We start from the raw sequence: 22,197 nt of genomic DNA on the forward strand, positions 1-22,197 counted from the left end.
TTGAAATGTGTTAATGTTTTTTTATGCTGATGGAAATAACAGAAAACAATCAGAAATGTCCTTCTATGGAATCAGCTACAATTAAAATCACTTTGCAGCAAAGATGCTTATTTTGTAAATTGAGAGCTGAGTGTTACTGTAGGCGCAAAATCAGAGTGGCAGCACTCCTTGGCATGTCAGTGATATGCAAAATGGAGGGATTATTTGGAGAACAGGTTTTTAAAAATTAGAAGTATATTTTACTTAGAAAATAGTTTAAGTGGAAAATAGTTGCTCACTAATACAGTATTTGAAATAGGTATTGTTTTAAAATACTTCAGGCTTTTGAACATTGAGAAGAGTTGTTACAGTGTGAATTTTTTAAAAAAAATTGAGACAAAGCAACCTGATAAGTAAATATCTGCAGTGAAATTTGTACATTGAAAAAGGGGTGGGAAACATGTCACTTTCAGGAGCCAAGGAATTCAGTTTTTTTAAAAATAAATAAATTACACTTGCTGTATTTCTACAAATTCTGATCATCAGGTTTTTAACTGTATGGTGTCTTAAAGAAATAAAAAATTATGTCTATGCATTTGGTGTCAACCCTGGGAGCAATTTCTGAAGCATTTTATTTGCAACCACTGCAGTGGAGGAGCACTGAGCTTTGGTTGCTTAGCTGTATTATGTTCTAGGTCAACTTGTAACAGTCTTTAAATTGGTATAAAAGGCATTTGTGTTTTCTTTGTGTACTTAAGGTTCTTGTCACCCAGAAATACCACACTTACATTGCAATGCTGGTGCAACAACTGATTTCACATGCATGAAAATCTGTGTGACATGGCAAATCTTCAATATTACAAAACTTTGAGGGATTAAGAGTTGTGGTTTTAAGATTTGCTTAGTGATGTATTTTATATTTTAGATTCACTGCCTATATTCAAAGGAGGAGCTTATTTATCAAAGTAGCTCTCTCCTCCCCAAATGCCTGACAGATTGTATTAAAAATTTATTGTAAATATTAAAAGAAAGGGTGGTGAATAAAGGAGAGGAGAAATCTATTCAGTGGGAGAAATGTGCACAAATACAACTTGATCTGTCACATGTACCAGGGCTACTACCTGTCAGCAAAGGTATTTGCTTTAGCAGGCTGCTTTTACTCTAAAGTACAAAGTATTGGATTTGGAGGGATAACTTTTCTGTCTGTAACTCTTGATGACCACATGGGTTAGTTGTTCATCTTCGCAAGTGTACGTAGTTTTAATAAACACTCCTACGGAGTTAACTGTTGAAGGTAGTTAGTTCCCTGCTATATTTGAGCCGTCTTTCTGGATAAAGGGTATAGGCTGCAATTCATTGTGAAATAGATGGTTGTAGTCCCCTGGATGTCTGTATTTGCATAGCATTAACTTACAAATCTTGATCCAGGCGAAGATGAGGAAGATGCATTGAAATAAATCTTTCATGAAAATATAATAGCATTTGATGCACAATCATACAAGTCTACTATCTAAAATGCATAGTTTCTCAAAACTACCACTGTCAAGTCTCTTGTTCCTTAACTTTCTAGTTTATTTAATTGTTCCTAGTAAACTAGCAATACTTGAGGGTTTTTTTATTGTATGGTAACTTTTCTCTAGGTTTTCTCTTTTAAGTTTTATTATAAATTAATGTAGGACCTTTAATGTTTAATATTAATTAAAATAACTTCATTTTTGTTCTTTCTGTTCTGTAAAAAGGTATCTGTAGAATTTCTACAAATTTTATCTTGGAAATTAGCTTATTCATTATGTTTAATTTTAGGAAATGGTGCTCTTGCAGAACATTCTGAAAATGTGCATATTTCAGGAGTGTCAACGGGTAAGTCATTTTTTGTAATGTTTAAATTTCATGCATGACTTAAATAGTAAATATTGAAAGCCACCTGGTATCTTATGAAGAGATATTTGGCTATAAAAATTATTACTGCCTTTTGCAGCATGTAATAAGGAATGAAGCAACTGGAACATGGAAAAATTCTCATAAGATAAAACTGATACCTGCATGCTCGTGAACAGATTATGCCTTTCTAAGTGGACTGCTTAATTATTTTTCCATACAAACATTGAACTAAGAGAAAAGTTGGTTTAAGTTGAATTGATATTTTCTTTCCACAGTAAAGTTTTTGTGAAATGAAATTTACTGAAATGTAATTTTGGACATTGCTAATGTCAAATAATATAAATCCAAGAGTTATGCATTTCACCTGATTAGATTGAAGCAGTAACTGAAACTACTGTACACTTGACTGCACAGTTTCCTTAATACAAGAAAAAAAAGAATTTTAGAACTCATGAAACTGAGAGACTGAGATGCTGGGAGAATATGGGGTATAAAAGCAGCACACATTGCTCCAAGGTTGCTATGTTCTCTTCCAGTCAGTCGGTCTCAGGCCTCTTCCAGGCAGCAGCCACGGTCAGGACTACTCTGTGTTATGATGTGACTGTGTGGCCATTGTACCGTCTTTGTTCTTCAGATGTTGTGCAGCATCAGCCAAGCTGCTGGGCGTGTTTTATGATACAGATACTCAGGATATGTGCAAATGGGGAGATAAACACTCCCCAGCAGGTAGAAGAATACAAGCCTGATTCTTTCCATAGGGAAGCTGGCACTAATCCTTAGAAATCAAACTGATTTTCACACACCCTTCTTCTAAAATGAATCAAAATGTAAACTTGTCCTTTTTGAAAACAGCTTGCACATCTCACTGTAGTTATGCTTGCAGTATTGCTTCAAACATTATATTTCTACTTGTGCTCACAGTTAAGTTTTTGGATAAATGTACAGTCAGTGGATAGTCTCTGTTACACCCTACTGCTTTCTATTTCCCTTTCATTGTTTGCCACTCAAACACTGTTAAAAGTCTAATTATAGAAGACCTTTCTTGTCCATTCTTGTGCTGCATCATGAAAAATGTTGTTGCTTTTTAACAGTAGTAATGCATTAAGTGTCATATGTAGTACATTTATGGCACACTGTAAATAATAAATATCAGCATAGCTACTTGTCCCTGTTGGAACAATTGTTGCTGGAATTGGAATGTATGAGATGCACAGCCTAAAATCTAGCTATGCAGCTTTCAGGGTGTGTTTTAACAACCTCACACCCCTTTGTTTACTGCAACAGTCATGTCACAGGTCACAATACAGGCAGAAAAGCATCTGCTGGGCAAGAGGTGAATGGAATTTTTGACTCTGCTTCCAGTACTTTGGCCAGCATGCTCAAATAGGCAGTGCCAAGAAGAGCAGAACACGACGTACTTTCTACGCAAGATAACAGCAGCTGGTAGATAGACCTTTAACTACTGAGAGAAAAGATCCATTTAAAAATAAATAAAAAAGAAAATTAAAAAAAAAAAAGAAAATATATATAAAAGTAGCTCTGATGTTCCTGTGTTCCAAAATAGCTTTCCAGATGGGAAAAAATAAATATCACACTCTAAAGTTTCTGTCTGAATATAAAGTGCAAATTCTTCACTGGGGAATTTTCAGATAATGGATCTGGGGATAGTCTGTTAATGACAACCCAAAGAAAGCATGTAGCCCGACCCAGTGGCATTTTCCTTACTGCTATTTGTATGTACATCTTAAATGTTAAGTGCATGGCCCAAGTATAAAAGATGGGGATGAATTACATGATTTTTTTAGTTCCTTTTAAATAGATTCATCGCCCTAAACATATTTTTGAACTTGTAAATGATATGTTTTTCAAGCATACCTGGACAGCTTTATATTTAGCAGAACAGTTTCAAGCAGAGTTTCTGTAAAATAGAACCAAAGACGTCTGGCCTTTAATCTTTCTAAATCCAACTTTCACTTGGTGTTGAAACCAGGCAAGTGATTTTCTTGGACAGTTACTACTGAGACAGGATTTAAAATGAAATGATTGTCTCAATGGTAGATTTTCTGTCATGCTGCTGCTGTAAGACTAAATGACATACCTTCCTAAATTATGTTTTAATAGCACAGACCTCTGTGGTCTTTGGTATTTATGCTTCTACTGTATATTATATCTGCCAAGTTACAGGTACTCTAATATATGAGCATGCTTTTTCTACCAGCAGCAATAGTGAAATGTTGTCTCTTGCGTTTATGCCTTTAAAATCTGAAAAATTCAGAAATATTTTCAGGTCTGCCTTTGAGGTATAATGGCCAGTCTTCGCGAACGAAGATTTGGGGAAAGGTCTTTTACCTTTCCAGCCTGCGCAATGGATTTTTTAGGTGAGACACAGCATGCGCTGAACTGAGCCCACCCTTTAATCCTAAGGTTCATCTGCCGGGGCCAAGCAAGCTTGGACAATGGCAGTGAGGTCCTCAGGACGTAGGTTTGTTTAGAGTGACCTTCTCATAGATGGATGGCCTCACAGGGCTAACGGGCTCCATCTGCCCGGGGAACTGGCTGGATTCGAACCTGGGTTGCAGAGGTGAGAGTCCTGCATGCTAACCACTAGGCCACCAGGGGTCCCTGCCTTTGAGGTATGTTGAGCCATAATTGTCACAACTGCAAAACCAATTCCTCCATCTCCCCAATCTCCCCTCTCACTCTCCATTTTGAAGAATTTCAGCACTGGTGTAAACAAGTGTTTTTATATATATATATAAAAAAACTATTTTTTTTTTGCTGAGCGTGTCTCTGTATTGCTGAGCAAAGGGCTTTAATTAAAATGCTTTTTGGCTTGCCCTGGAGGCAAAGATTCCTATGCCTTCTTCCCCTGTAGTTCTGCAAATAAGACTTTCAGTGGCTCCTGAGAGTTACAATGCAATAATTACCCTCCCTATTCATGGTTTAGACTTTATCACAATATTATTCTCTTTTTACTCTAAGCTGTTTTAAACACCTTCAGATCATTTATCCAGCTGCATTCATGTCCTTACCATGTCCAATATAATGCATACCTTATCATCATGTGGTTCACATTGAAAGCTAATTCTTTTATCTTTTCAACTAATCTTCTGGCATTACTGTGAAGATAAATCCCTAATCTCCCGCTCCCTGCTTTTCTGAAGTGACTTTTTTCCTTGACATGTTGTTCACTCTTACTACAGGTACTTTACTTCTCTAGATCTTGTTACAGAATTTCTGCATAGGTTTCTTAATTATTTGCATATTATAACTTGCTAGTTGAATTTGGTAAAGTTTTCATTGGCTCTCTTCTGTTTACCAGTCAACATACCATAGGTAGTTTATGGTGTAATGTTCTGTAATGTGGGGTGGTAAACAAATTTTAGGAAGAAGGAAATAAGAAAAACTGTTGTACCTATTTTTAAAAATCTACAGGGAAATCCACGTATTCCAGAAAATGATGTGCACAGCTCTTTTGACCATTATTTTGCACTATAGTATGTGAAACATCTTCAGTCCTAATTGCAGTATTGTAATGTACTGAGGAGTAATAGCAAAGTAACAAACAAATTTGCAAATAGATTGTTAGCAAAATAAAGGTTCTCAAAGGAAAGAGTTTAAAACAGATAGAAGATGGATGAGCAGAATTGTACTAAAGAATAAAAGAGCACTGAAGGGAATGTAGGCAGAGGCAACACCCATGTAGAAGGTTCTCTCTCCAAATCTTAAAGCCACCAGCATGAGACTTGAAAACATCTGAGACATGCATCACTGGGTGTCTTTGCTTTCTACGATGCAACCTTCTCAGTTTCACTTCTGCTTCTGCCTTGGTTGCAATCCTATGTCCTTGATGTTGCTCACATTCTGCATGTTTTCAAACACGTGAATAAAATGTATCTTACATTATAGTTGCAAAAGGTCTAGGAGAAACATTCTGGTTAGACAGAGAGACAGGAACTGATTTTAAAGGCTTGCTATTATCTTTATAAAGTATTCTCTTTAAAACTGTTCTATTTCAAAAGGTTATCCTTGATTTAAAAAATCTTGCTAAGAAATTATCTCTCTCAATATGACGGCACTTCTGAAGTGCCGCTTCTGCACAGTTCATCTTGACCTTTTAACATTTTTTTAAGCAAAGGGGAGATTTCTGTTGTCTCCTGAGTTATAAGTAAGAGATGTTTAGTACATGAATATATGCCAAGTATGCAAGTGCATTTAGCATATGTAGCTAACCTGAAGTTAAGGAAGCTATAATTCCCTTTTCAAGTCCATTCTTTTTTTTTTTCAACCCACACTTTGTCATTTGCATATTTTTTTTCTCTCTTCTACAGCACTAGCACAGTGTTGTTCCCCTGTTTTGTGCCTCTGATCATTCTTGCTTCCTCATGTCCTCCATAGTCTGCTTCTCTCTTCCCATACTGGGTGGTGCTTCAACTGGTCATATTTTGTCCTCAGCTCTTTAATGCGAGCTTTAGTGGAAACAGAGAAAAAGCCATCTTATTAAAAGAATATAGAAACTATAGGGATGTGGCTGGCTCTGCAAACAAAGGATAAAAAATCCTGAATTTGAGTAAAACTGGGAGTTTTCATGGTTCTCTCGAAGTATCACCTTGGTTATACAGCATTTTAGCGCAGAATTTCTTCCATTCAAACTTGCGTAAAAGTTACTGTTTGTACTGCTACAGGGGTTAGATTGAGCAGATGAGAGTTGTTGGGAGTGCTGTGCCAGCATACGAACTTGCCAAGACAGTTGCATTGTAGTTTGGAGTTTCTAGCAGTGTTTGGAGGTTCCTATTCAACAGTCACATGCTGTACTTACATTTTTAGCATGTTTAAGTTTTTGAGCGTGAACTCTCTAAAACTGAATGAGTATATATTGGATGGATCATTTTTGTGTATTTTAGTGCAAAGTTTCCTTTGTCAGGCAAACTTAATAGCTTCTTTAGAGGTTCTCAGTAACAAAATCATGTCTGTCAGTTTGTAAATATCTGATACCAGGTGAATGTTGTAGTAGTATAAATTTCACCTGCAGGTAACTTATTTTAAGCTGAGCACTATTTCAGTAGTAACCAAGTAGTATGTGGAAATGTTTGCCAACATTTGCAGGCTTGGTACAAAATGTTTTAGACCTTCTTCTAGTTTTTTGCATATTTTTGTTCTGAAACAGTTAAAACTGCTATTTTACTTCAACAACTGAATAACCAGTTTTTCTTTCCTGACCTGTTTCTTGCCTGAACAAATGTAAAGTATAATAAGATCATTTACACAGGAGCTGTGTTCCAAAATATCATGGTCTTAGAGCACCACCTATAGGGTTTGCTCAAAATTTAAAAAGAAAGTGAACAATGCATGTTCAAGTGCAATCTTTCTCTATTTTGTGACTTTTTTGTCCCTAGATATAAGGGCAGGTCTTATGTTCTGTATTTAAAGTATGTTAATACTATGCAGCATGAATAAAGCTCTAAAAAAAAAGCATGTGAAAAACCATTTAAAGCAATGTTCTGTTACAGCTGTACAGGAAAGCAATAAACTTACTGAGTTTATTTTTACTCCTGTATTTAAGCTAACACAGAAAATTCTGACATATTGCCAGCACTTTTGTCTTTTAATACTTCTAAACATATTTTTAGAAATGAATACCATGCAGAAATATTTTAAAGTAATAATAATAATAATTTAAGAATATAACTTCTTATTGTATTAGAGCCAGACAATTGTATTAGAGCCAGGTCTTTATAGTATTGCAAAATTATTTTGAAAGCTTGATTGTAAAAATAGAAAAAAATATCCTCTTTACAAATTACTTTATTACAACTTTTGCACTATTCTAAATGCAGTTCATTTTTCATCGTGTTTGCTTACTGTATCAGTTCTGATTTATTTTAATCAAATAGAAATTCTAAAAACTTTTGGTGATTAGACAATAATGAAAATGTTTCCTCATTGGTTATAGTTCTTGTGTTTAAACTATTGTGTGTAAACTGATTGTGCTACCAGTAAACTTTAAGAGCTTGCAGGTTTTGGACTAGCAGTAAGAAAATTGAAAAATAAAAGCACAGAGGGCAATTATTTTTAATGTGTTTTCTGACCACTGAAACTTCCTCATAATTTGAAGCTCTGCGGTGAGAGTATTCTAGCCTTCCTACTTACATGAAGGTTGTGAATCGGATATATGACAGGTGTTGTATATATAAGGTTGCTAAGGGGAAAAAAACTAGGAAAACAAAACCACAAACTCAGTAAATACATTACTTGAAATAAAATCAGCAGAGCTGAGAACACTCCTGTAAGAGGAATAGCAGCTGAGTTAAGGCCAATGCAGAAAGCTACTCTGTAATAAAGTAAGAATACAAATGGCTGAGTTACTTCAGTTGCATATAATTAGGCCTATAAATATAAGCTTTCTAGTCCTTTATCAGAAAAGTAGTAACACAAGTCTCCCTTAAGAATAATCTCCTATGAACCTAACTTTTCATATTTATAAATGAAGTGTGCTGCAGTAAGTGCACTTTGCCTTTCGAGCATTTGGAATCATGTGTGTGAAGATCATTTCCTTGCCAAGAACTGGGAGGCAGGTATTTAAGTGGTGGTCAGACACTGGGTCTACCTAAGACAGGAAATTTCAGCTACTTGATAATTTAGCTTCAATTTATTTTGTACCTTCAATGCACTTTTCAGTTTAAGGTGTAAGTTCATGGTTAAATTGAACTGAATCTTTGTGAAGGCCAAAAGTAAAATTATGAAATACAAAATCTTTCTCTTTATTAAAGTTGTCAAAGTCTGTATAGAATAATCTTTTTTTAATCTGTAATAATAATTGATATAAGTAAGAACTGCTGCACTGGCAATGTTGAAAAGCATGTTTTGGCTCACATGTTCCATTACAAACACCTTTAGGAGTTGGGGTTTTTTAATTGGTATATAATCTAATTAGTGCTGATTGGTTGGAGGTTTTTTCTGTCCTATTGGCTTTAAAAAAACGGAATTAATCAAATTGTTTTCAATATATATGTATTTTTCAGCTTGTGGAGATATTCCAGAACAAATTCGATCACCAAGTGGAACGATCACAAGTCCAGGGTGGCCCTCTGAGTATCCTGCCCGAATTAATTGTAGCTGGTACATCCATGCCAACCCAGGGGAGATCATTACTATAAGGTAACAGCGCTCCCATTTTATCCACGTGAATCGAAGAAGTACTAACTAGACCTTTTCAACTGCCAACTGTGTATACTAGTTTTCTCTTCCTTCCTGTAAGTGAAGGATTTCAGTTTTGTCTGTTTTCTGCCTTTCCTTTTATCTGATTTGCTCTCACACAGCTATGTAGCCTTTGTTTTCAGCTGGAGAATTGGTGTCTAGAAAGAAGGTCAACATGCTCATTTATTTGAATTCTTTTCAATGTGTCTGAAATATAAGAATTTTGCATTAAAAATGTGTAGAGGAAGTTCTGTAATGTTTCGTTGCTATAAAGTCTCATGGTGTGCTTAAAAGTGTCAGAGACAAATAGTGGGTCAGTAGCTATGACTGCAGTTTTGGAAAGGCTGAGTTTTGATGCAGGGAGCTCCTCATAGTTTCACAAATCTTGTCACTTTTCTAAAGTAGTAATGTCAAAAATTTGTATCATAGATTGAAGTTCTCATCGATTCATTCGCCATTACTGGTTTATTTGAGCATCGAGATACAAGTTAATACCGTTTCATAGACTTGATCATGAAACTGCATTACCTGCAGATTTACTTTGGTTTCCAGTACAGACTTGCTGTGACATCAGTTATTCATTTAAAGTATTGCTTCTTAATTTAAACCATCTTTCTACTAAATATTTAACTGGCATAAATGCAGTGTAAAGTGGGTAAAACTGTTTAGCTACTAGAACGTTTTCTAAACTTTTTCATACTGTTTATTTTTAATAAAACTAATTTTTTCCCTTTCACATTGTTTTCTTCCACACATTTCAGTTCTGATAAACTTCTCTCTTGTCTATACAGACCTGTTTTGCCCAGATTGTCTCCCCTTCACACTTCATTACCATGACAGCCTGTCTTGATATAGTAGCCATACCATGGCATTCCATAATATAATGTTTGGGTAGCTGAGTAGTGCAACTGGGAGAAAGTCTTACCCGAAAACATAATTTTGACCAATTTAGCTGTGTTTTTAATGTCAAATCATATCATTGTCATAAGTGTAGAATTAGCTAAAATTCTGATGGAATTTGGGTTAAAGAGAACCACTTTCTAATATATAAAAGTCATTAAATGAGACACAGAAGAGCAATTTCAATAACAGAATTTATTTTTATATGAAGACCTAATGTTTGTTTTTTGTAGAAAAACTGTGCTTCTTTAAGTAGTGGATGCAATATTTTGTTTCACTGAATGGGTTCCTGTTGTCCTCATAATGTAAAAGTATCACCGCAAGGTTAAGTCCTATTCTTACAGGGATAGAGAAACTGCTCTTTTATTTCATACTAAAAAAACTTACAGCTAATTTCCATTTTTATGTGTAGTAATTCATCAGCTTGGTTGTGTAACATCCAGTTCAGTAGCAATTTTGACCTTTTCTGTTTTTCAGCTTTCAAGATTTTGATGTTCAGGGATCTCGGCGGTGCAGCTCAGATTGGTTAACAATTGGAAGCTACAAGAACGTTGAAGGCTACAGAGCATGCGGCTCTTCCATTCCCTCACCATACATCTCTTCACAGGATCATGTTTGGATCAGGTTTCATTCAGATGATAGCATCTCCAGAAAAGGCTTCAGATTAGCCTACTTTGCTGGTATGTTTCAAATGATACCTAGTAAAATGTTATGGTTTCACTTTTTGTTTCATCTTTCAAGAAGTATTTCCTTGTAGGAGGATAATTCCTTTTACAGGAAATACCTGTAGTCACTTCAAGTTTTGTTGAAATTAGGGAAAACATATGTTAGTTAAGGTATTTTGATCTCATGCACAACTTGAATATTTAAAGTGTCAAATATTCAAAGAATCAATGATAGCAATAAGCAGCGTGAATGATTTGGGGAAGAAAAAAGTTAGCTGTTAATACTAGGCACCTGGAAGTTTTTTTTTTAACATAGTTTGAGATTTGAAATGTTTTCATCAGACTAAAATTAGTTGGTTAAATTAGTTAGATAGACTTCTGAGTATGATAAATATGGCAAGAGAGGGGAAAAATCATGTTTTTATACTGCAATATTCCCATCAATATTTATAACTCCATGTTAGAACTTTCTTCTCAACCTCTTCCAGGTTTTGCAATGCAGAAGGATTGAGTTCAAGTGTAATCAGTACTTGGACAGGTCTAATGACACATATTCTACTAGTATTACCTCCACCTACGGAGCATATTCGTTCAATTTAGGTAGGACAAGTCTAGTAGTTCAGTTTTACAAGTTTTGAAGTCAAGGCCAAGGTTCTATTTGACATCCTAATTTTATGAACCGTGTGTGAGTGTACTATATATAAAAATATCTATATTTATATAACAGAACAAGGAGATGGTATCATTTATACTACATCTGTTCTTCGCGGTTGTTAGTGAAATGAACATTTTCTGCCACCACATACGTTTTGCTCTCCTTTCACTCTTTGTTACCAAATTTGTTGACTTAAACACTCTTCAGCAGTGCTTATAATGTTTATCACTCCTGTTGATTCCGTTTTTTCCTGTATTCACTTTTTAAAAACCTTAGCATTTGCGAAATTTTAAAAATGTGTTGCACATTTAAAAAAAAATATTATTTTAAGAAACAGTATTTATTCTTAATGCCTTCTAATATACACTAAAGTAGAAAAAAGGGGAACAGAAGTATGATATGACTTGACCTATCACAGCAGATTGGTTGCAGCAAGGAAAATTCAGGCTCACTATGAAGACTTTTATCGTGTTGTATATTTAAGCACTGGAACCTTAAAAATACTTGATTGGAGAAGGCCCTTAAGAGTCTAATAACTTCAGTTAGCCTTGCTTTGAGCAGGTCATTTGGTTAGATGACCTTCATTCGAATCTGAATTGTTCTCTTGTAAAAAAAGAGACAATGTGCTTCTCCTGGGAATGTCTGGATTTTAGTGAGTTCATCATGCTGTCTTTCCTGTTTCCTTTTTAAAGCCTTAAGTATAGTGTTACTTAGAATGGGTATATATTTGTCTAATTTATTTTCCGAATTACTGCTGTGTAGGACCATGTGCATTGCAGATGGTTTTTTAAATTTTTTGGGGGATTGACCATGACAGTTTGTTTTATAGCCAATTTTACAGTCTGTACTGTGGTTTTTAGAAATAATAGTGATTTAAAATGATACCGTGGTATTTGACTCAGCTTAAATGTTGGAGAGCTGAATTAGCTTGGTTCTCAGGTATGTTTCTGTGTTTCACATGGTTGGAACTTTAATACGTGAAGGCCTGAAAAATATCCTTGATGTTACAAGTGTATTAGTAGCCTGTAGACCACGTTTTCTTCAATAAAGGTGTCTCTTGACATTTTCTTCCCCCCGTAAAAATAAAAAAAAAAAAAGAGAGAGACCAGGCCAGAAAACCCCACAAGACCCCCACTTCCACATTTTCTGGACCATTACCTGGATTCTTAACTTTTAAAGTACCGTTTTTTGTTCAGGCAAGCATGCATCTCTGCATTTGCTGCGCTCTCAGTTACTGGAGGAGAGGCAGGACCAAACAGTGGGAAGACTTAAGGACAGAGGTTCCTCTTTGGTTGTAATAATATGTAATCTTCAGCTGTCAGCTTTTCTCTTGCCATGGATTCTTTGGTACCAAATAGAAACCTCTGAAAGCAGAAGAGAGAAAGCTTTTAATGGGAAGGAATTTGAGGAGGTTACTGGTACTGCAGCACAAAATGTTTCTGTATTTTGAGTGATAGAGAAGAGAAACAGTATTTTTCTAATTTATTTTTAGCACTTTAGAAGTCAGATTTCTCAATACCTATAAATGAGCATTGTTTTCTTGATTGGGTTAAAGTTAATTGACTGGAAGCAGCTAAGGGTAAGGTTCATGCAGATTTGCTGATGGAAATTCAACTTGAAAAAACTGTTCTATCCTGAAATTTACTGAAAGATGCCATTTTTTACAGAGACTTCAAGTAGCTGGTTTGCCATTCTGAAGTACCTGCTGCAGCAAATGCGTATGCAACACAAACCATGAAGTGCTAAACTCTTAAGATATTTTTTTTTCTTTCAGGGAAATCTGATGAACCAAGTTGTGATTGTGACCAGTTTCATTGTGCTAATGGGAAGTGTATTCCAGAAAGCTGGAAATGTAATAATATGGATGAATGTGGAGACAACTCGGACGAAGAAATCTGTGCCAAAGCTAATCCTCCGACAGCTACTTCCTTTCAACCTTGTGCTTCCAATCAGTTCCAGTGTCTTTCCCGCTTCACCAAGCTTTACACTTGCCTTCCAGAGTCTTTAAAATGTGATGGTAACATTGATTGTCTTGACCTAGGAGATGAAATAGACTGTGCTGTGCCAACATGTGGGCAGTGGTTAAAATACTTTTATGGTACTTTCAGTTCTCCCAACTATCCTGACTTCTACCCACCTGGCAGCAACTGCACCTGGCTGATAGACACTGGTGATCATCGCAAAGTAATCTTGCGATTCACTGATTTTAAACTTGATGGTACAGGTTATGGAGATTATGTTAAAATATATGATGGATTAGAGGAGAATCCACGGAGGCTGTTGCGTGTACTAACAGCATTTGACTCTCATGCTCCCCTCACAGTTGTTTCATCCTCAGGACAGATAAGAGTGCATTTTTGTGCTGACAAAGTGAATGCTGCAAGAGGATTCAATGCAACGTATCAAGTAGATGGCTTCTGTTTGCCCTGGGAAATCCCATGCGGTGGAAATTGGGGTTGCTACACAGAGCAGCAACGCTGTGATGGCTACTGGCACTGTCCAAATGGAAGAGATGAAACCAACTGCACCATGTGCCAAAGAGATGAGTTTCCCTGCTCTCGTAATGGTGTTTGCTACCCTCGTTCGGATCGCTGCAACTACCAGAATCATTGCCCTAATGGTTCGGATGAAAAGAATTGTTTCTTCTGTCAGCCAGGAAATTTTCACTGCAAAAACAACCGCTGTGTGTTTGAGAGCTGGGTTTGTGATTCTCAAGATGACTGTGGCGATGGCAGCGATGAAGAGAATTGCCCAGTCATTGTGCCTACTAGAGTGATAACTGCAGCTGTCATTGGGAGTCTTATTTGTGGATTGCTGCTTGTCATTGCACTGGGATGTACTTGTAAATTGTACTCACTCAGGATGTTTGAGCGAAGGTAAGTAGAACAGGTGGTCTTGAGAGTTCAAATGTATTAAATGGTTTTGTGTCTTTTTTGTTTGTACTTGAAGCAGTTTTATTACCATACAGACATTGTTGTGCGTGATTTCTAAAGGTATTGTTCCTTTCTCTTTGAGAGTAAAAAGAAGTTAATTAATCATAAGAGTATCTCAAGTTGGAACCTAGAGTCTGACTCCCTGCTCCTGGCAGGACATCTAAAACTAAACCTTGCGGAGACCTATGGCTCAGCATCATCCAGATACTTGTTGAACACTGACAAGCTTGGTGCCATGACCCAGTTCCCTGGGGAACTTGTTCCAGTGACTGACCACTCTCTCAGTGAAGAAAAGAGGATATATTCTGATCTCTTAACTATTGAGGGTTAAGCTTTCAGATGTTGTTACCAAAAAGAAAGTGTGGGACAAACTGCAATTAATTAAATTGCAATTAATATTTCAGTTCTGTATTTGACAGTGTGTTTCTTTTCTTCTATTGTAGACTAGCTCATACCAGGATTATGCATTCTTCAGTTTTTATAAAATAATGTGAGCATCTCTCATGGTGCTTTTTATATTTAGCCTGTATTTTTGGGCTGGTTTTTTTGTTTGTTTTTTAAGGAATTTATTTTTGAGTTGGTTTTCTTGTTCTTGTTTCAGCTGGACAGACCCATAGGAATGGGACATAGAACCCATGGACAGACCCATAGGACTGAAAGGACATATTGTATATTCTTTGTCAATTAAATTTCAGTTAAATTAGCAAAACTTCTACTGCTGAAGTTTTATAATAGTCTGATGTACTTTTAGTCTTTAAAATATGTATAAATCAGTGTCTCACATATTCTGAAATTTTTTTTCTCTTCGAAAGATCATTTGAAACTCATTTGTCAAGGGTTGAGGCTGAGCTGTTAAGAAGAGAAGCTCCTCCATCCTATGGACAATTAATTGCCCAGGGTTTAATTCCACCGGTTGAAGATTTTCCTGTTTGTTCACCAAATCAGGTAAGCTTTCAAAATAGCAGACAGACGACTTAAATTTTAAGGAGACTGAAATAAAGATATTTTAACTTTCATCTGCATTCTTTTGTTCTACAGCATTTCCTTTTCTTCCTTTCAAGTCAATACCATTACACTAATGATTAGCCATTGGACAAAATCACGATACAGTAACACCACTCAATTTTCTTTGCAGGCCTTTCTGTTGATAATGAATGCCAGTAATGCACACTATAGAACCCCTCTTGCATGAAAAGTAATAGATTGGTAGATCTAATTGTATGTTCTCTATTAATGTTGTGTAAGTTAAGACTGCAAGATAGCACTTGGAAATTTGTGAAAGAAGAATTAAAACTTTTAATGCAGAATGCTAGTTGATATCCACATGTGCTTGGGTACAACCATGCCCATAGAAAAGATGATGGAAAAGGCAAGGCTGTAATATCATATAAAATTAACATGAACGAGTAACAAAGTAAAAGCCAGTAAATGGAAACTAATAGTGTCTAGTCATCCAGATTCTCATGTAGATGATTAGCACAATACTTAACTTGGTTAACGAATGAGGTTTCTATCATAACAACTTTGAAAGTCATTTTCAATTAACTAAAGCTACAAAGCTCCTCTGAGAAATAGAAGAAAAGTCCTAGTCTAAGAATCCTGCTGTGCAGTATTAGAGTTGGGATTAACTTGTATTACGTGTCGCAATTAATACAGCAAAGTTTACTGTTAGTAAATATTGCTGAACATGTAAAAAAAATAGTTACAAGACCATTACATGCTCTTTCGTGCATACATGTTCACAAGCAGCTGTGATCTGCTGCAAAGGGTTTGAGAGAGGAAAAGAGGAAATGTTTGCATGAGAGGCTTTAAAAATGTGTCAGAAAGAAGATACTGTAAAGATTTTTCAGGGGCTAAATTAGCACTAAACTTCATTTTATTAATAAATGCCTAAAAGAACACTGTAGAATCCCTCATTCTTGTTGGTTGGGTAGTTGTGGTTAGAATAAAGATCAATAAGTTTCTGTTTCAAAATAGTTCTGTACTTTTCAAATTTGGCTTGCTGTCCTCTTCTCCAAAATTAGGCTTCACCAGTTTGTGACGGATCTGTGCTCCCAAGTCTCTTTAGGCAGGGTTAGCTGAAGGAAGTCTATTAAGGCAGTGCAGTTGTCATGCCCAGATGTGCAAGTCCTCTAGTACAGGTAACTTGGAACAAACTCCTGCAGATCCCTACCCTGTGTGGGACACTTCAGGTTTGGTGTACATGAACATGTGTAGTAATTAAGATTTGCTGGAAAAACCTGGCTAGCTCAGACCCATTTTTCATCATGAAACCTCACAAAGGTGACCTAAAGATCTTGTTTTTTACTAAAATGAAATCTCCTCATAGAATAATTCTGGAAAATCCAGACATGTAGAGGCAGTCAGAGTTTGGTACTGGATCTGCTAAAATGCTGTGCAATTATTAAAATTTTCTTTTATCTTTAGTTTGACTTTAATTGAATTAACCACTGTTGCTTTGGATATATTTTAAATTATTTTTCAGAATTACAGTATAATGGAATTATATGGCAATCTTTTGTAATTAAACACAGCAAAAGATTCATTGTTAAATTTATGATTTAACACTCCATAAAAAATATTGATGCACATACAATAGTTTTCAACAATGAAAGAGTGTTACTGAACTCTCACTATGAAGACCAGTATTTCAGATAAGACCTGTGGCCATGAAAACTGAAGTAGCTATACTGGGCTATTAACTAGCATAAAAATAAGGAATAGTAGTGAGCATGCCATCATCTTCAAAAGTAATAAAAAGTCATTCTTGAGTCATTGATGCTTCCATGATAAAAACTTCTATTTAACCAATGAAGTTGCACGATTTAAAAACTTTGTTTTTCAGAGCTGAGAACATCAGTAAAAGTAAAAACTCAAGGCAATGTAAATGGAATTCTATAAATTATAAAACTCCAGTTTTTAATACAGTTAAGTGTTGGGGGAGCCAATGTTAAGTCGTGTTCAACTTTGTTTGTTTTGAGCAATATATACATTTAAGATTGCAAATCTCAGTAGGACTGAAGATGAAGTTCAAGTTTTCTAGAAGTCTCAAGCTAGAGGAATCTTGAGTGCTCTAAATTGTATGTAATGCTTTTCATTTAAAACTGATACATGCCTTCAGAGCTGGATTTTTGAGGATGAGTAGCAGTCTCTTCAGTAGCTTTTGAAAGTAAGGCTGCTGAACACATGTATTTATATGCTTGAATTCAAATGCCATCTTGTGAACTGTTGGAAGGGAAGAGGTAGGTTGTGCATGAGATATTGTTTGGATACTGTGTTGTATTGTCTGAAGGGTGGTGTTAGGGAGCTGAAGGTGACAGCATGAGACAACTGAAATGTTTGTAAACAAAGGGAAATATGTGCATATATGTTAAAGGTTCAATTGGGGAAAAATGACTGTTCTGAAGAATATTCTTTATTTTTGCCATAATCTTCATAAAAGTTGTGAGTATGAACTTTATCCTGTAATTAAACACATTCATGAATATCTTCAGAATCGTGGGCATATGGCAGATCTTCTACCCTATTTGAGAATTCAGCTACTTAGCTGAGGCAGTGTTTTCTGTGTAAGTTTGAGTAAGGGATCTGCAAGTCAAAGGTGTTAATATGTTTGTGTTACTTTACAGTTGAAAAGTTATGCAAAGTTTTAAAGAGGAAAATTCAGGCATGCATTCCTCTATACCTGAACAGCTGGAAAATTCGTACTGAATTTGGAAAATGTGTGATTTAGAACACATAAGAGAATTTTATTTAAACGGAGGCATTAAAACATTTTGAAACTGGAATTAACTGATTATGCCAAAATGGGAAAAAAATCAAACTACAAGGCTCTGCTGGAGAAGATATTTAATTTAGTCCCTTTGAGGCAGCCCTATGGTAGTGGCTAAGGAAAGGTGGTCACCTCTGTTAAATCTTTCTGAAAGATTTCGTTTTCAAATCCTAAACTTTTTATGTTTTTATGTGCTTTTCTTTAAAATTTACAGTGACTACTTTACCTTCCTTGTACAACTGTTTGTAACAGATCTTGTATGCCGGCTCTACTGGGTCTGTGGTTGTACCATATCCTGATTATAGTGCCTTGCTTTTCACTTTGCCGTTGTTTAAAGATCCTTGTTTTGGGCAGAAGTGTACCTTATATATACCTCATTGCTCTTTTATTCCCCTTCCATATGTATTTCCACTTAATTTCCCTGTTCATAATATTTTTTTCATCTAGAAAATCTATACTTTTGTCATGCCGACTTTGTTTTTAAAATAGCGTATTGCTACGTTTACCAGATCCTTATTATTAAAGATGCAACGTGTTTTAATATTTAAGGCTCTACATTTTACTTCATGGTTATAGGCTGTTTTGCACAATCATTATCATTCTTTCTTTGTTAGAACAGTACCAACGTACTATTAACACTTGCTTGTTGCTTGTCTTCCCATTTAGGCTTCAGTTCTGGAAAACCTGAGGCTGGCAGTACGATCTCAGCTTGGATTTACCTCAATCAGACTTCCTATTGCTGGCAGATCAAGTAATATTTGGAATCGAATTTTTAATTTTGCAAGGTCACGCCATTCTGGATCGTTGGCATTGGTCTCAGCAGATGGAGATGATGTTGCCAACCAAAGTACTAGTAGAGAAACTGAAAGAAATAATACTCACAGAAGTTTATTTTCAGTTGAATCTGATGATACAGACACAGAAAATGAAAGAAGAGACACAGCAGGAGCAGTTGGTGGTGTTGCTGCCACCTTGCCTCAAAAAGTCCCTCCTGCAACAGCAATAGAAGCAACAGTGGGAGCATGTGGGAGTTCCTCTGCTCAGAGTGGCAATGGCAGTAACACGGATGGTGGAAGAGAAGTGACGAGTGTAGAGCCCCCGAGCACAAGTCCTGCACGTCACCAGCTCACGAGCGCACTCAGTCGTATGACTCAAGGCTTGCGCTGGGTGCGCTTCACTTTAGGGAGATCAAGCTCAGTGAATCAGAACCAAAGTCCTTTGAGACAGCTTGATAATGGGGTAAGTGGAAGAGAAGAGGATGATGATGTTGAAATGTTAATTCCAGTCTCTGATGTAGCATCAGACTTTGACATGAATGACTGTTCAAGACCTCTACTTGATCTCAGCTCAGATCAAGGACCAGGGCTTAGACAGCCTTACAGTGCAACGCATCACGGTGTAAGGTCATGCAGTCGAGATGGCCCCTGTGAGAGCTGTGGCATCGTACACACTGCCCAGATCCCCGACACTTGCTTAGAGGCAACAGTGAAAAATGAAACTAGTGACGATGAGGCATTATTACTCTGCTAGGTACGGATTGTTTAGGAAAGATTGTGTACAAGTTGGAGCAATATCTGTCATTGTTTTGTACTTCACAGTTAAAACTAGTTTTTAGTTTTAAAAAATCCAGGACAACAGTATGTTAAAACTACTTTAGCCTGTGTGGTTGATTAAACTTTTCTTATACTGGATGACATTTTGGAACTATTAGAGTGAATATTTTAATGGCTCTGAATACACAGTGTGTATCCAGTATAATCAGATTACTCCTTAAACCGAAGTTTTCCCAGTTAGTTTCAAATTTAGTTTATCCTGGTACTGTAGTTCAAACCAGAAACACGGCTGCTCAAGACTCATTTGGCTGCCTGTTTAACCCCATATTAACAGGTGAATTTGTACAGAATTCTTTTCATTTAGGAATTGACTCTGTTGTATTATTGCCAACATACTTGTAACTTAATATACTAAGTACTGGTAAGGATTGTTAATGTAAAATATGTACTTTTCTTTGAGTTTATACAACACTTTGTCTAAATATTCTTAAATGTCATCATAATGTGAACTTATTTAAAGGGAGGAGAAACTTTCTCCAGGAACATTCTTTTTCTTTCAGAAGTACAAAATGCAATGATCTATGAAATTTAGACATAATAGATAAACTGATGGCAAAAGCTTTTATAGCGCTGACTTTCCTAAACTGCAGTCTAATATGGTACAGCCAAATTGTATGTAAAATCCCCAGTCATTAGTCTTTTTGATTTGAAGTAAAAAAGGGCCGAAGATATTACAATATGTGTTAGTTCTTTAAATATCTGATATGTACAAATACACTACAGAATAAGTTCCAACTGGTAATAGATCTTTCCCTAATACTGTAGGGTATAAAGCTTGTTTGGACTCAAGGGATTTGCACTAAAATCATATTAAGGTCTCTAATGAGCTTAGTGCACAAGCACTATCACTTTAAGTACTATTATTGTCTAATATTGCAATGGCTATATATTTCCATGGCTCTTTTCTTGGGGTGTTGCATTTTTGTTGCAATTGAATTTGCTTTACTAATTCCCTATTTATTCGTTGTATTTAAAAACTGGTTGACTTGGTTGCAGACTGGTTGTTTAAAAAAAAAATAAATCCCTTTTAGTGTATTTTTTTATGATGTTACATGTTGGAGCAAAACAGATCAGTGAGAAAAAAAGCTCATAACTTCCAATTTTGTGATAAGCAGGTTAATATGTGGCTACTAGTGTGACAACAAGAAACTACACCTTTTAAAAACAAAAATGTCAACTACTGTTTTATTTATTCTTTGCCAGTCTGTTTTCAGTAGGCTTAAAGATCCAGTATGAAATGTATTTGTGTGTGATTGTATGCTATTTATTAAATTTTAAATACTTTGTTGAATGTCATTTTAAAGCATGTTTAAAGTCTTGTGCATTTCTGTCGTGTTATGCTGTCGGGCAGAACTGACTAAAATTTTAATATGTATCAAAATTAAATTGAATTTTTGTTATGTTTTTGAGGTACTTTTAAAGATAAATCCAAGGTCTGTCTGGCTTTTTATTTTTTTTAAATCCTCATCTCTGAAGTACAAATCACATGCAGAAGAAACAAACAATTGAACGGATTCCAAAGTGTACATATCTTCTCCCTCTTCTCTTCATTCACAGACACTGGGATGAGAAAAATAAGTGATTTTAACATCTGGTTGATTTTTTCGTGACAGTTAGCAGGTAAATTCTGAGTTCAGGACACAATTATGTAGATTTGTGCTTTTGAGGAATCTTATGTGCAATACAGTTGTAAAAAATTTTATTATTATAATGACCCATGCGGTTTCAAGTTTCAGAACAGATCACATCACATTGGTACCAGATCAGGTACAGGTTGGCCCATAATTACACATACTCGAGTAAAAGTCATCAATGGCCATTTTTATTCACATTGAATAATATCTAAATCTGTGGGCAATCTTTAGTCTGATTTCAGTAGCATTGCTTTTAGAGCAGGCAACTTTGCAATAGGAACATGGTAACGCACCCTGAAGTATATGTGAACGGTATGTCCTGGTATAAAATACTGGGTTTTTAAACCTTCCTAACTAGTTGTCATTAGAAACTGGTTACAGAAATGCTTGTCCCTGAGGCAGATAAATTTTGAAGAAAGTCTTCACAGAATACCTTTGGCGTTAAACACACATAGTGATCTAAATTTGTTCCATTAGATGCCCCAAATAGCATGTACCTATGGACTCCATATTGCAGATGTAAAAAGAACACAATGTTTCATTTGTTTTAAAGGAGAAATGCTACACATTTAACTGAGAAGTTTGATTTGATTGAGAATTTGGAAAATTGTAAATAAAATTCATATTTGTATGAGGCAAATTTGTTGCAGTGATTTTTTTCTTGGTGATATTAAAAGGAGTGATCATTTTTTCCTTTGAGTAATGTATTAGTGGTTGGGGTTGTATTTGTTTAGTTTGCTTTTATGAAGGCTTCTAATAGGTCATTATTACCCCATTTCTTTTCATTCTGGAGAGCTTGAATTAGTGTTTTGTTTAATTGATTCTTGATTTAGCTGTGCTACAATGCTAGAGCATTTTGAACAAAAGTGAGAATTATTTACTGTGGAATTACCGTGTTATTTGTAATAAATCACTTTCATCTGACAGCTTTGAAGAATGCAGGTTATTTTGAGGCAAGTTTTCTCCTCATG

The 22,197-nt window shown here is 35.7% G+C and overlaps 1 protein-coding gene across 1 annotated transcript in view; it reads left to right on the forward strand.

Moving 5' to 3' along the window:
* LRP12 (LDL receptor related protein 12) overlaps positions 1-21,866 on the forward strand; it is a 39,514-nt gene extending 17,648 nt beyond the window's left edge. Inside the window, exons 3-8 of the mRNA XM_027692344.1 lie at positions 1,783-1,839; positions 8,883-9,018; positions 10,435-10,637; positions 13,052-14,153; positions 15,023-15,155; positions 18,646-21,866. Coding sequence (XP_027548145.1) covers positions 1,783-1,839; positions 8,883-9,018; positions 10,435-10,637; positions 13,052-14,153; positions 15,023-15,155; positions 18,646-19,509 — 2,495 coding nt within the window. The 3' untranslated portion in view covers positions 19,510-21,866. The remainder of the gene's footprint in view (positions 1-1,782; positions 1,840-8,882; positions 9,019-10,434; positions 10,638-13,051; positions 14,154-15,022; positions 15,156-18,645) is intronic.
* Positions 21,867-22,197: the final 331 nt, after the last annotated feature.

This window comes from Neopelma chrysocephalum, unplaced genomic scaffold (genome assembly GCF_003984885.1).
Source record: "Neopelma chrysocephalum unplaced genomic scaffold, ASM398488v2 Primary Assembly neopelma1_86, whole genome shotgun sequence".
Classification (NCBI taxonomy): Eukaryota; Metazoa; Chordata; class Aves; order Passeriformes; family Pipridae; genus Neopelma; species Neopelma chrysocephalum.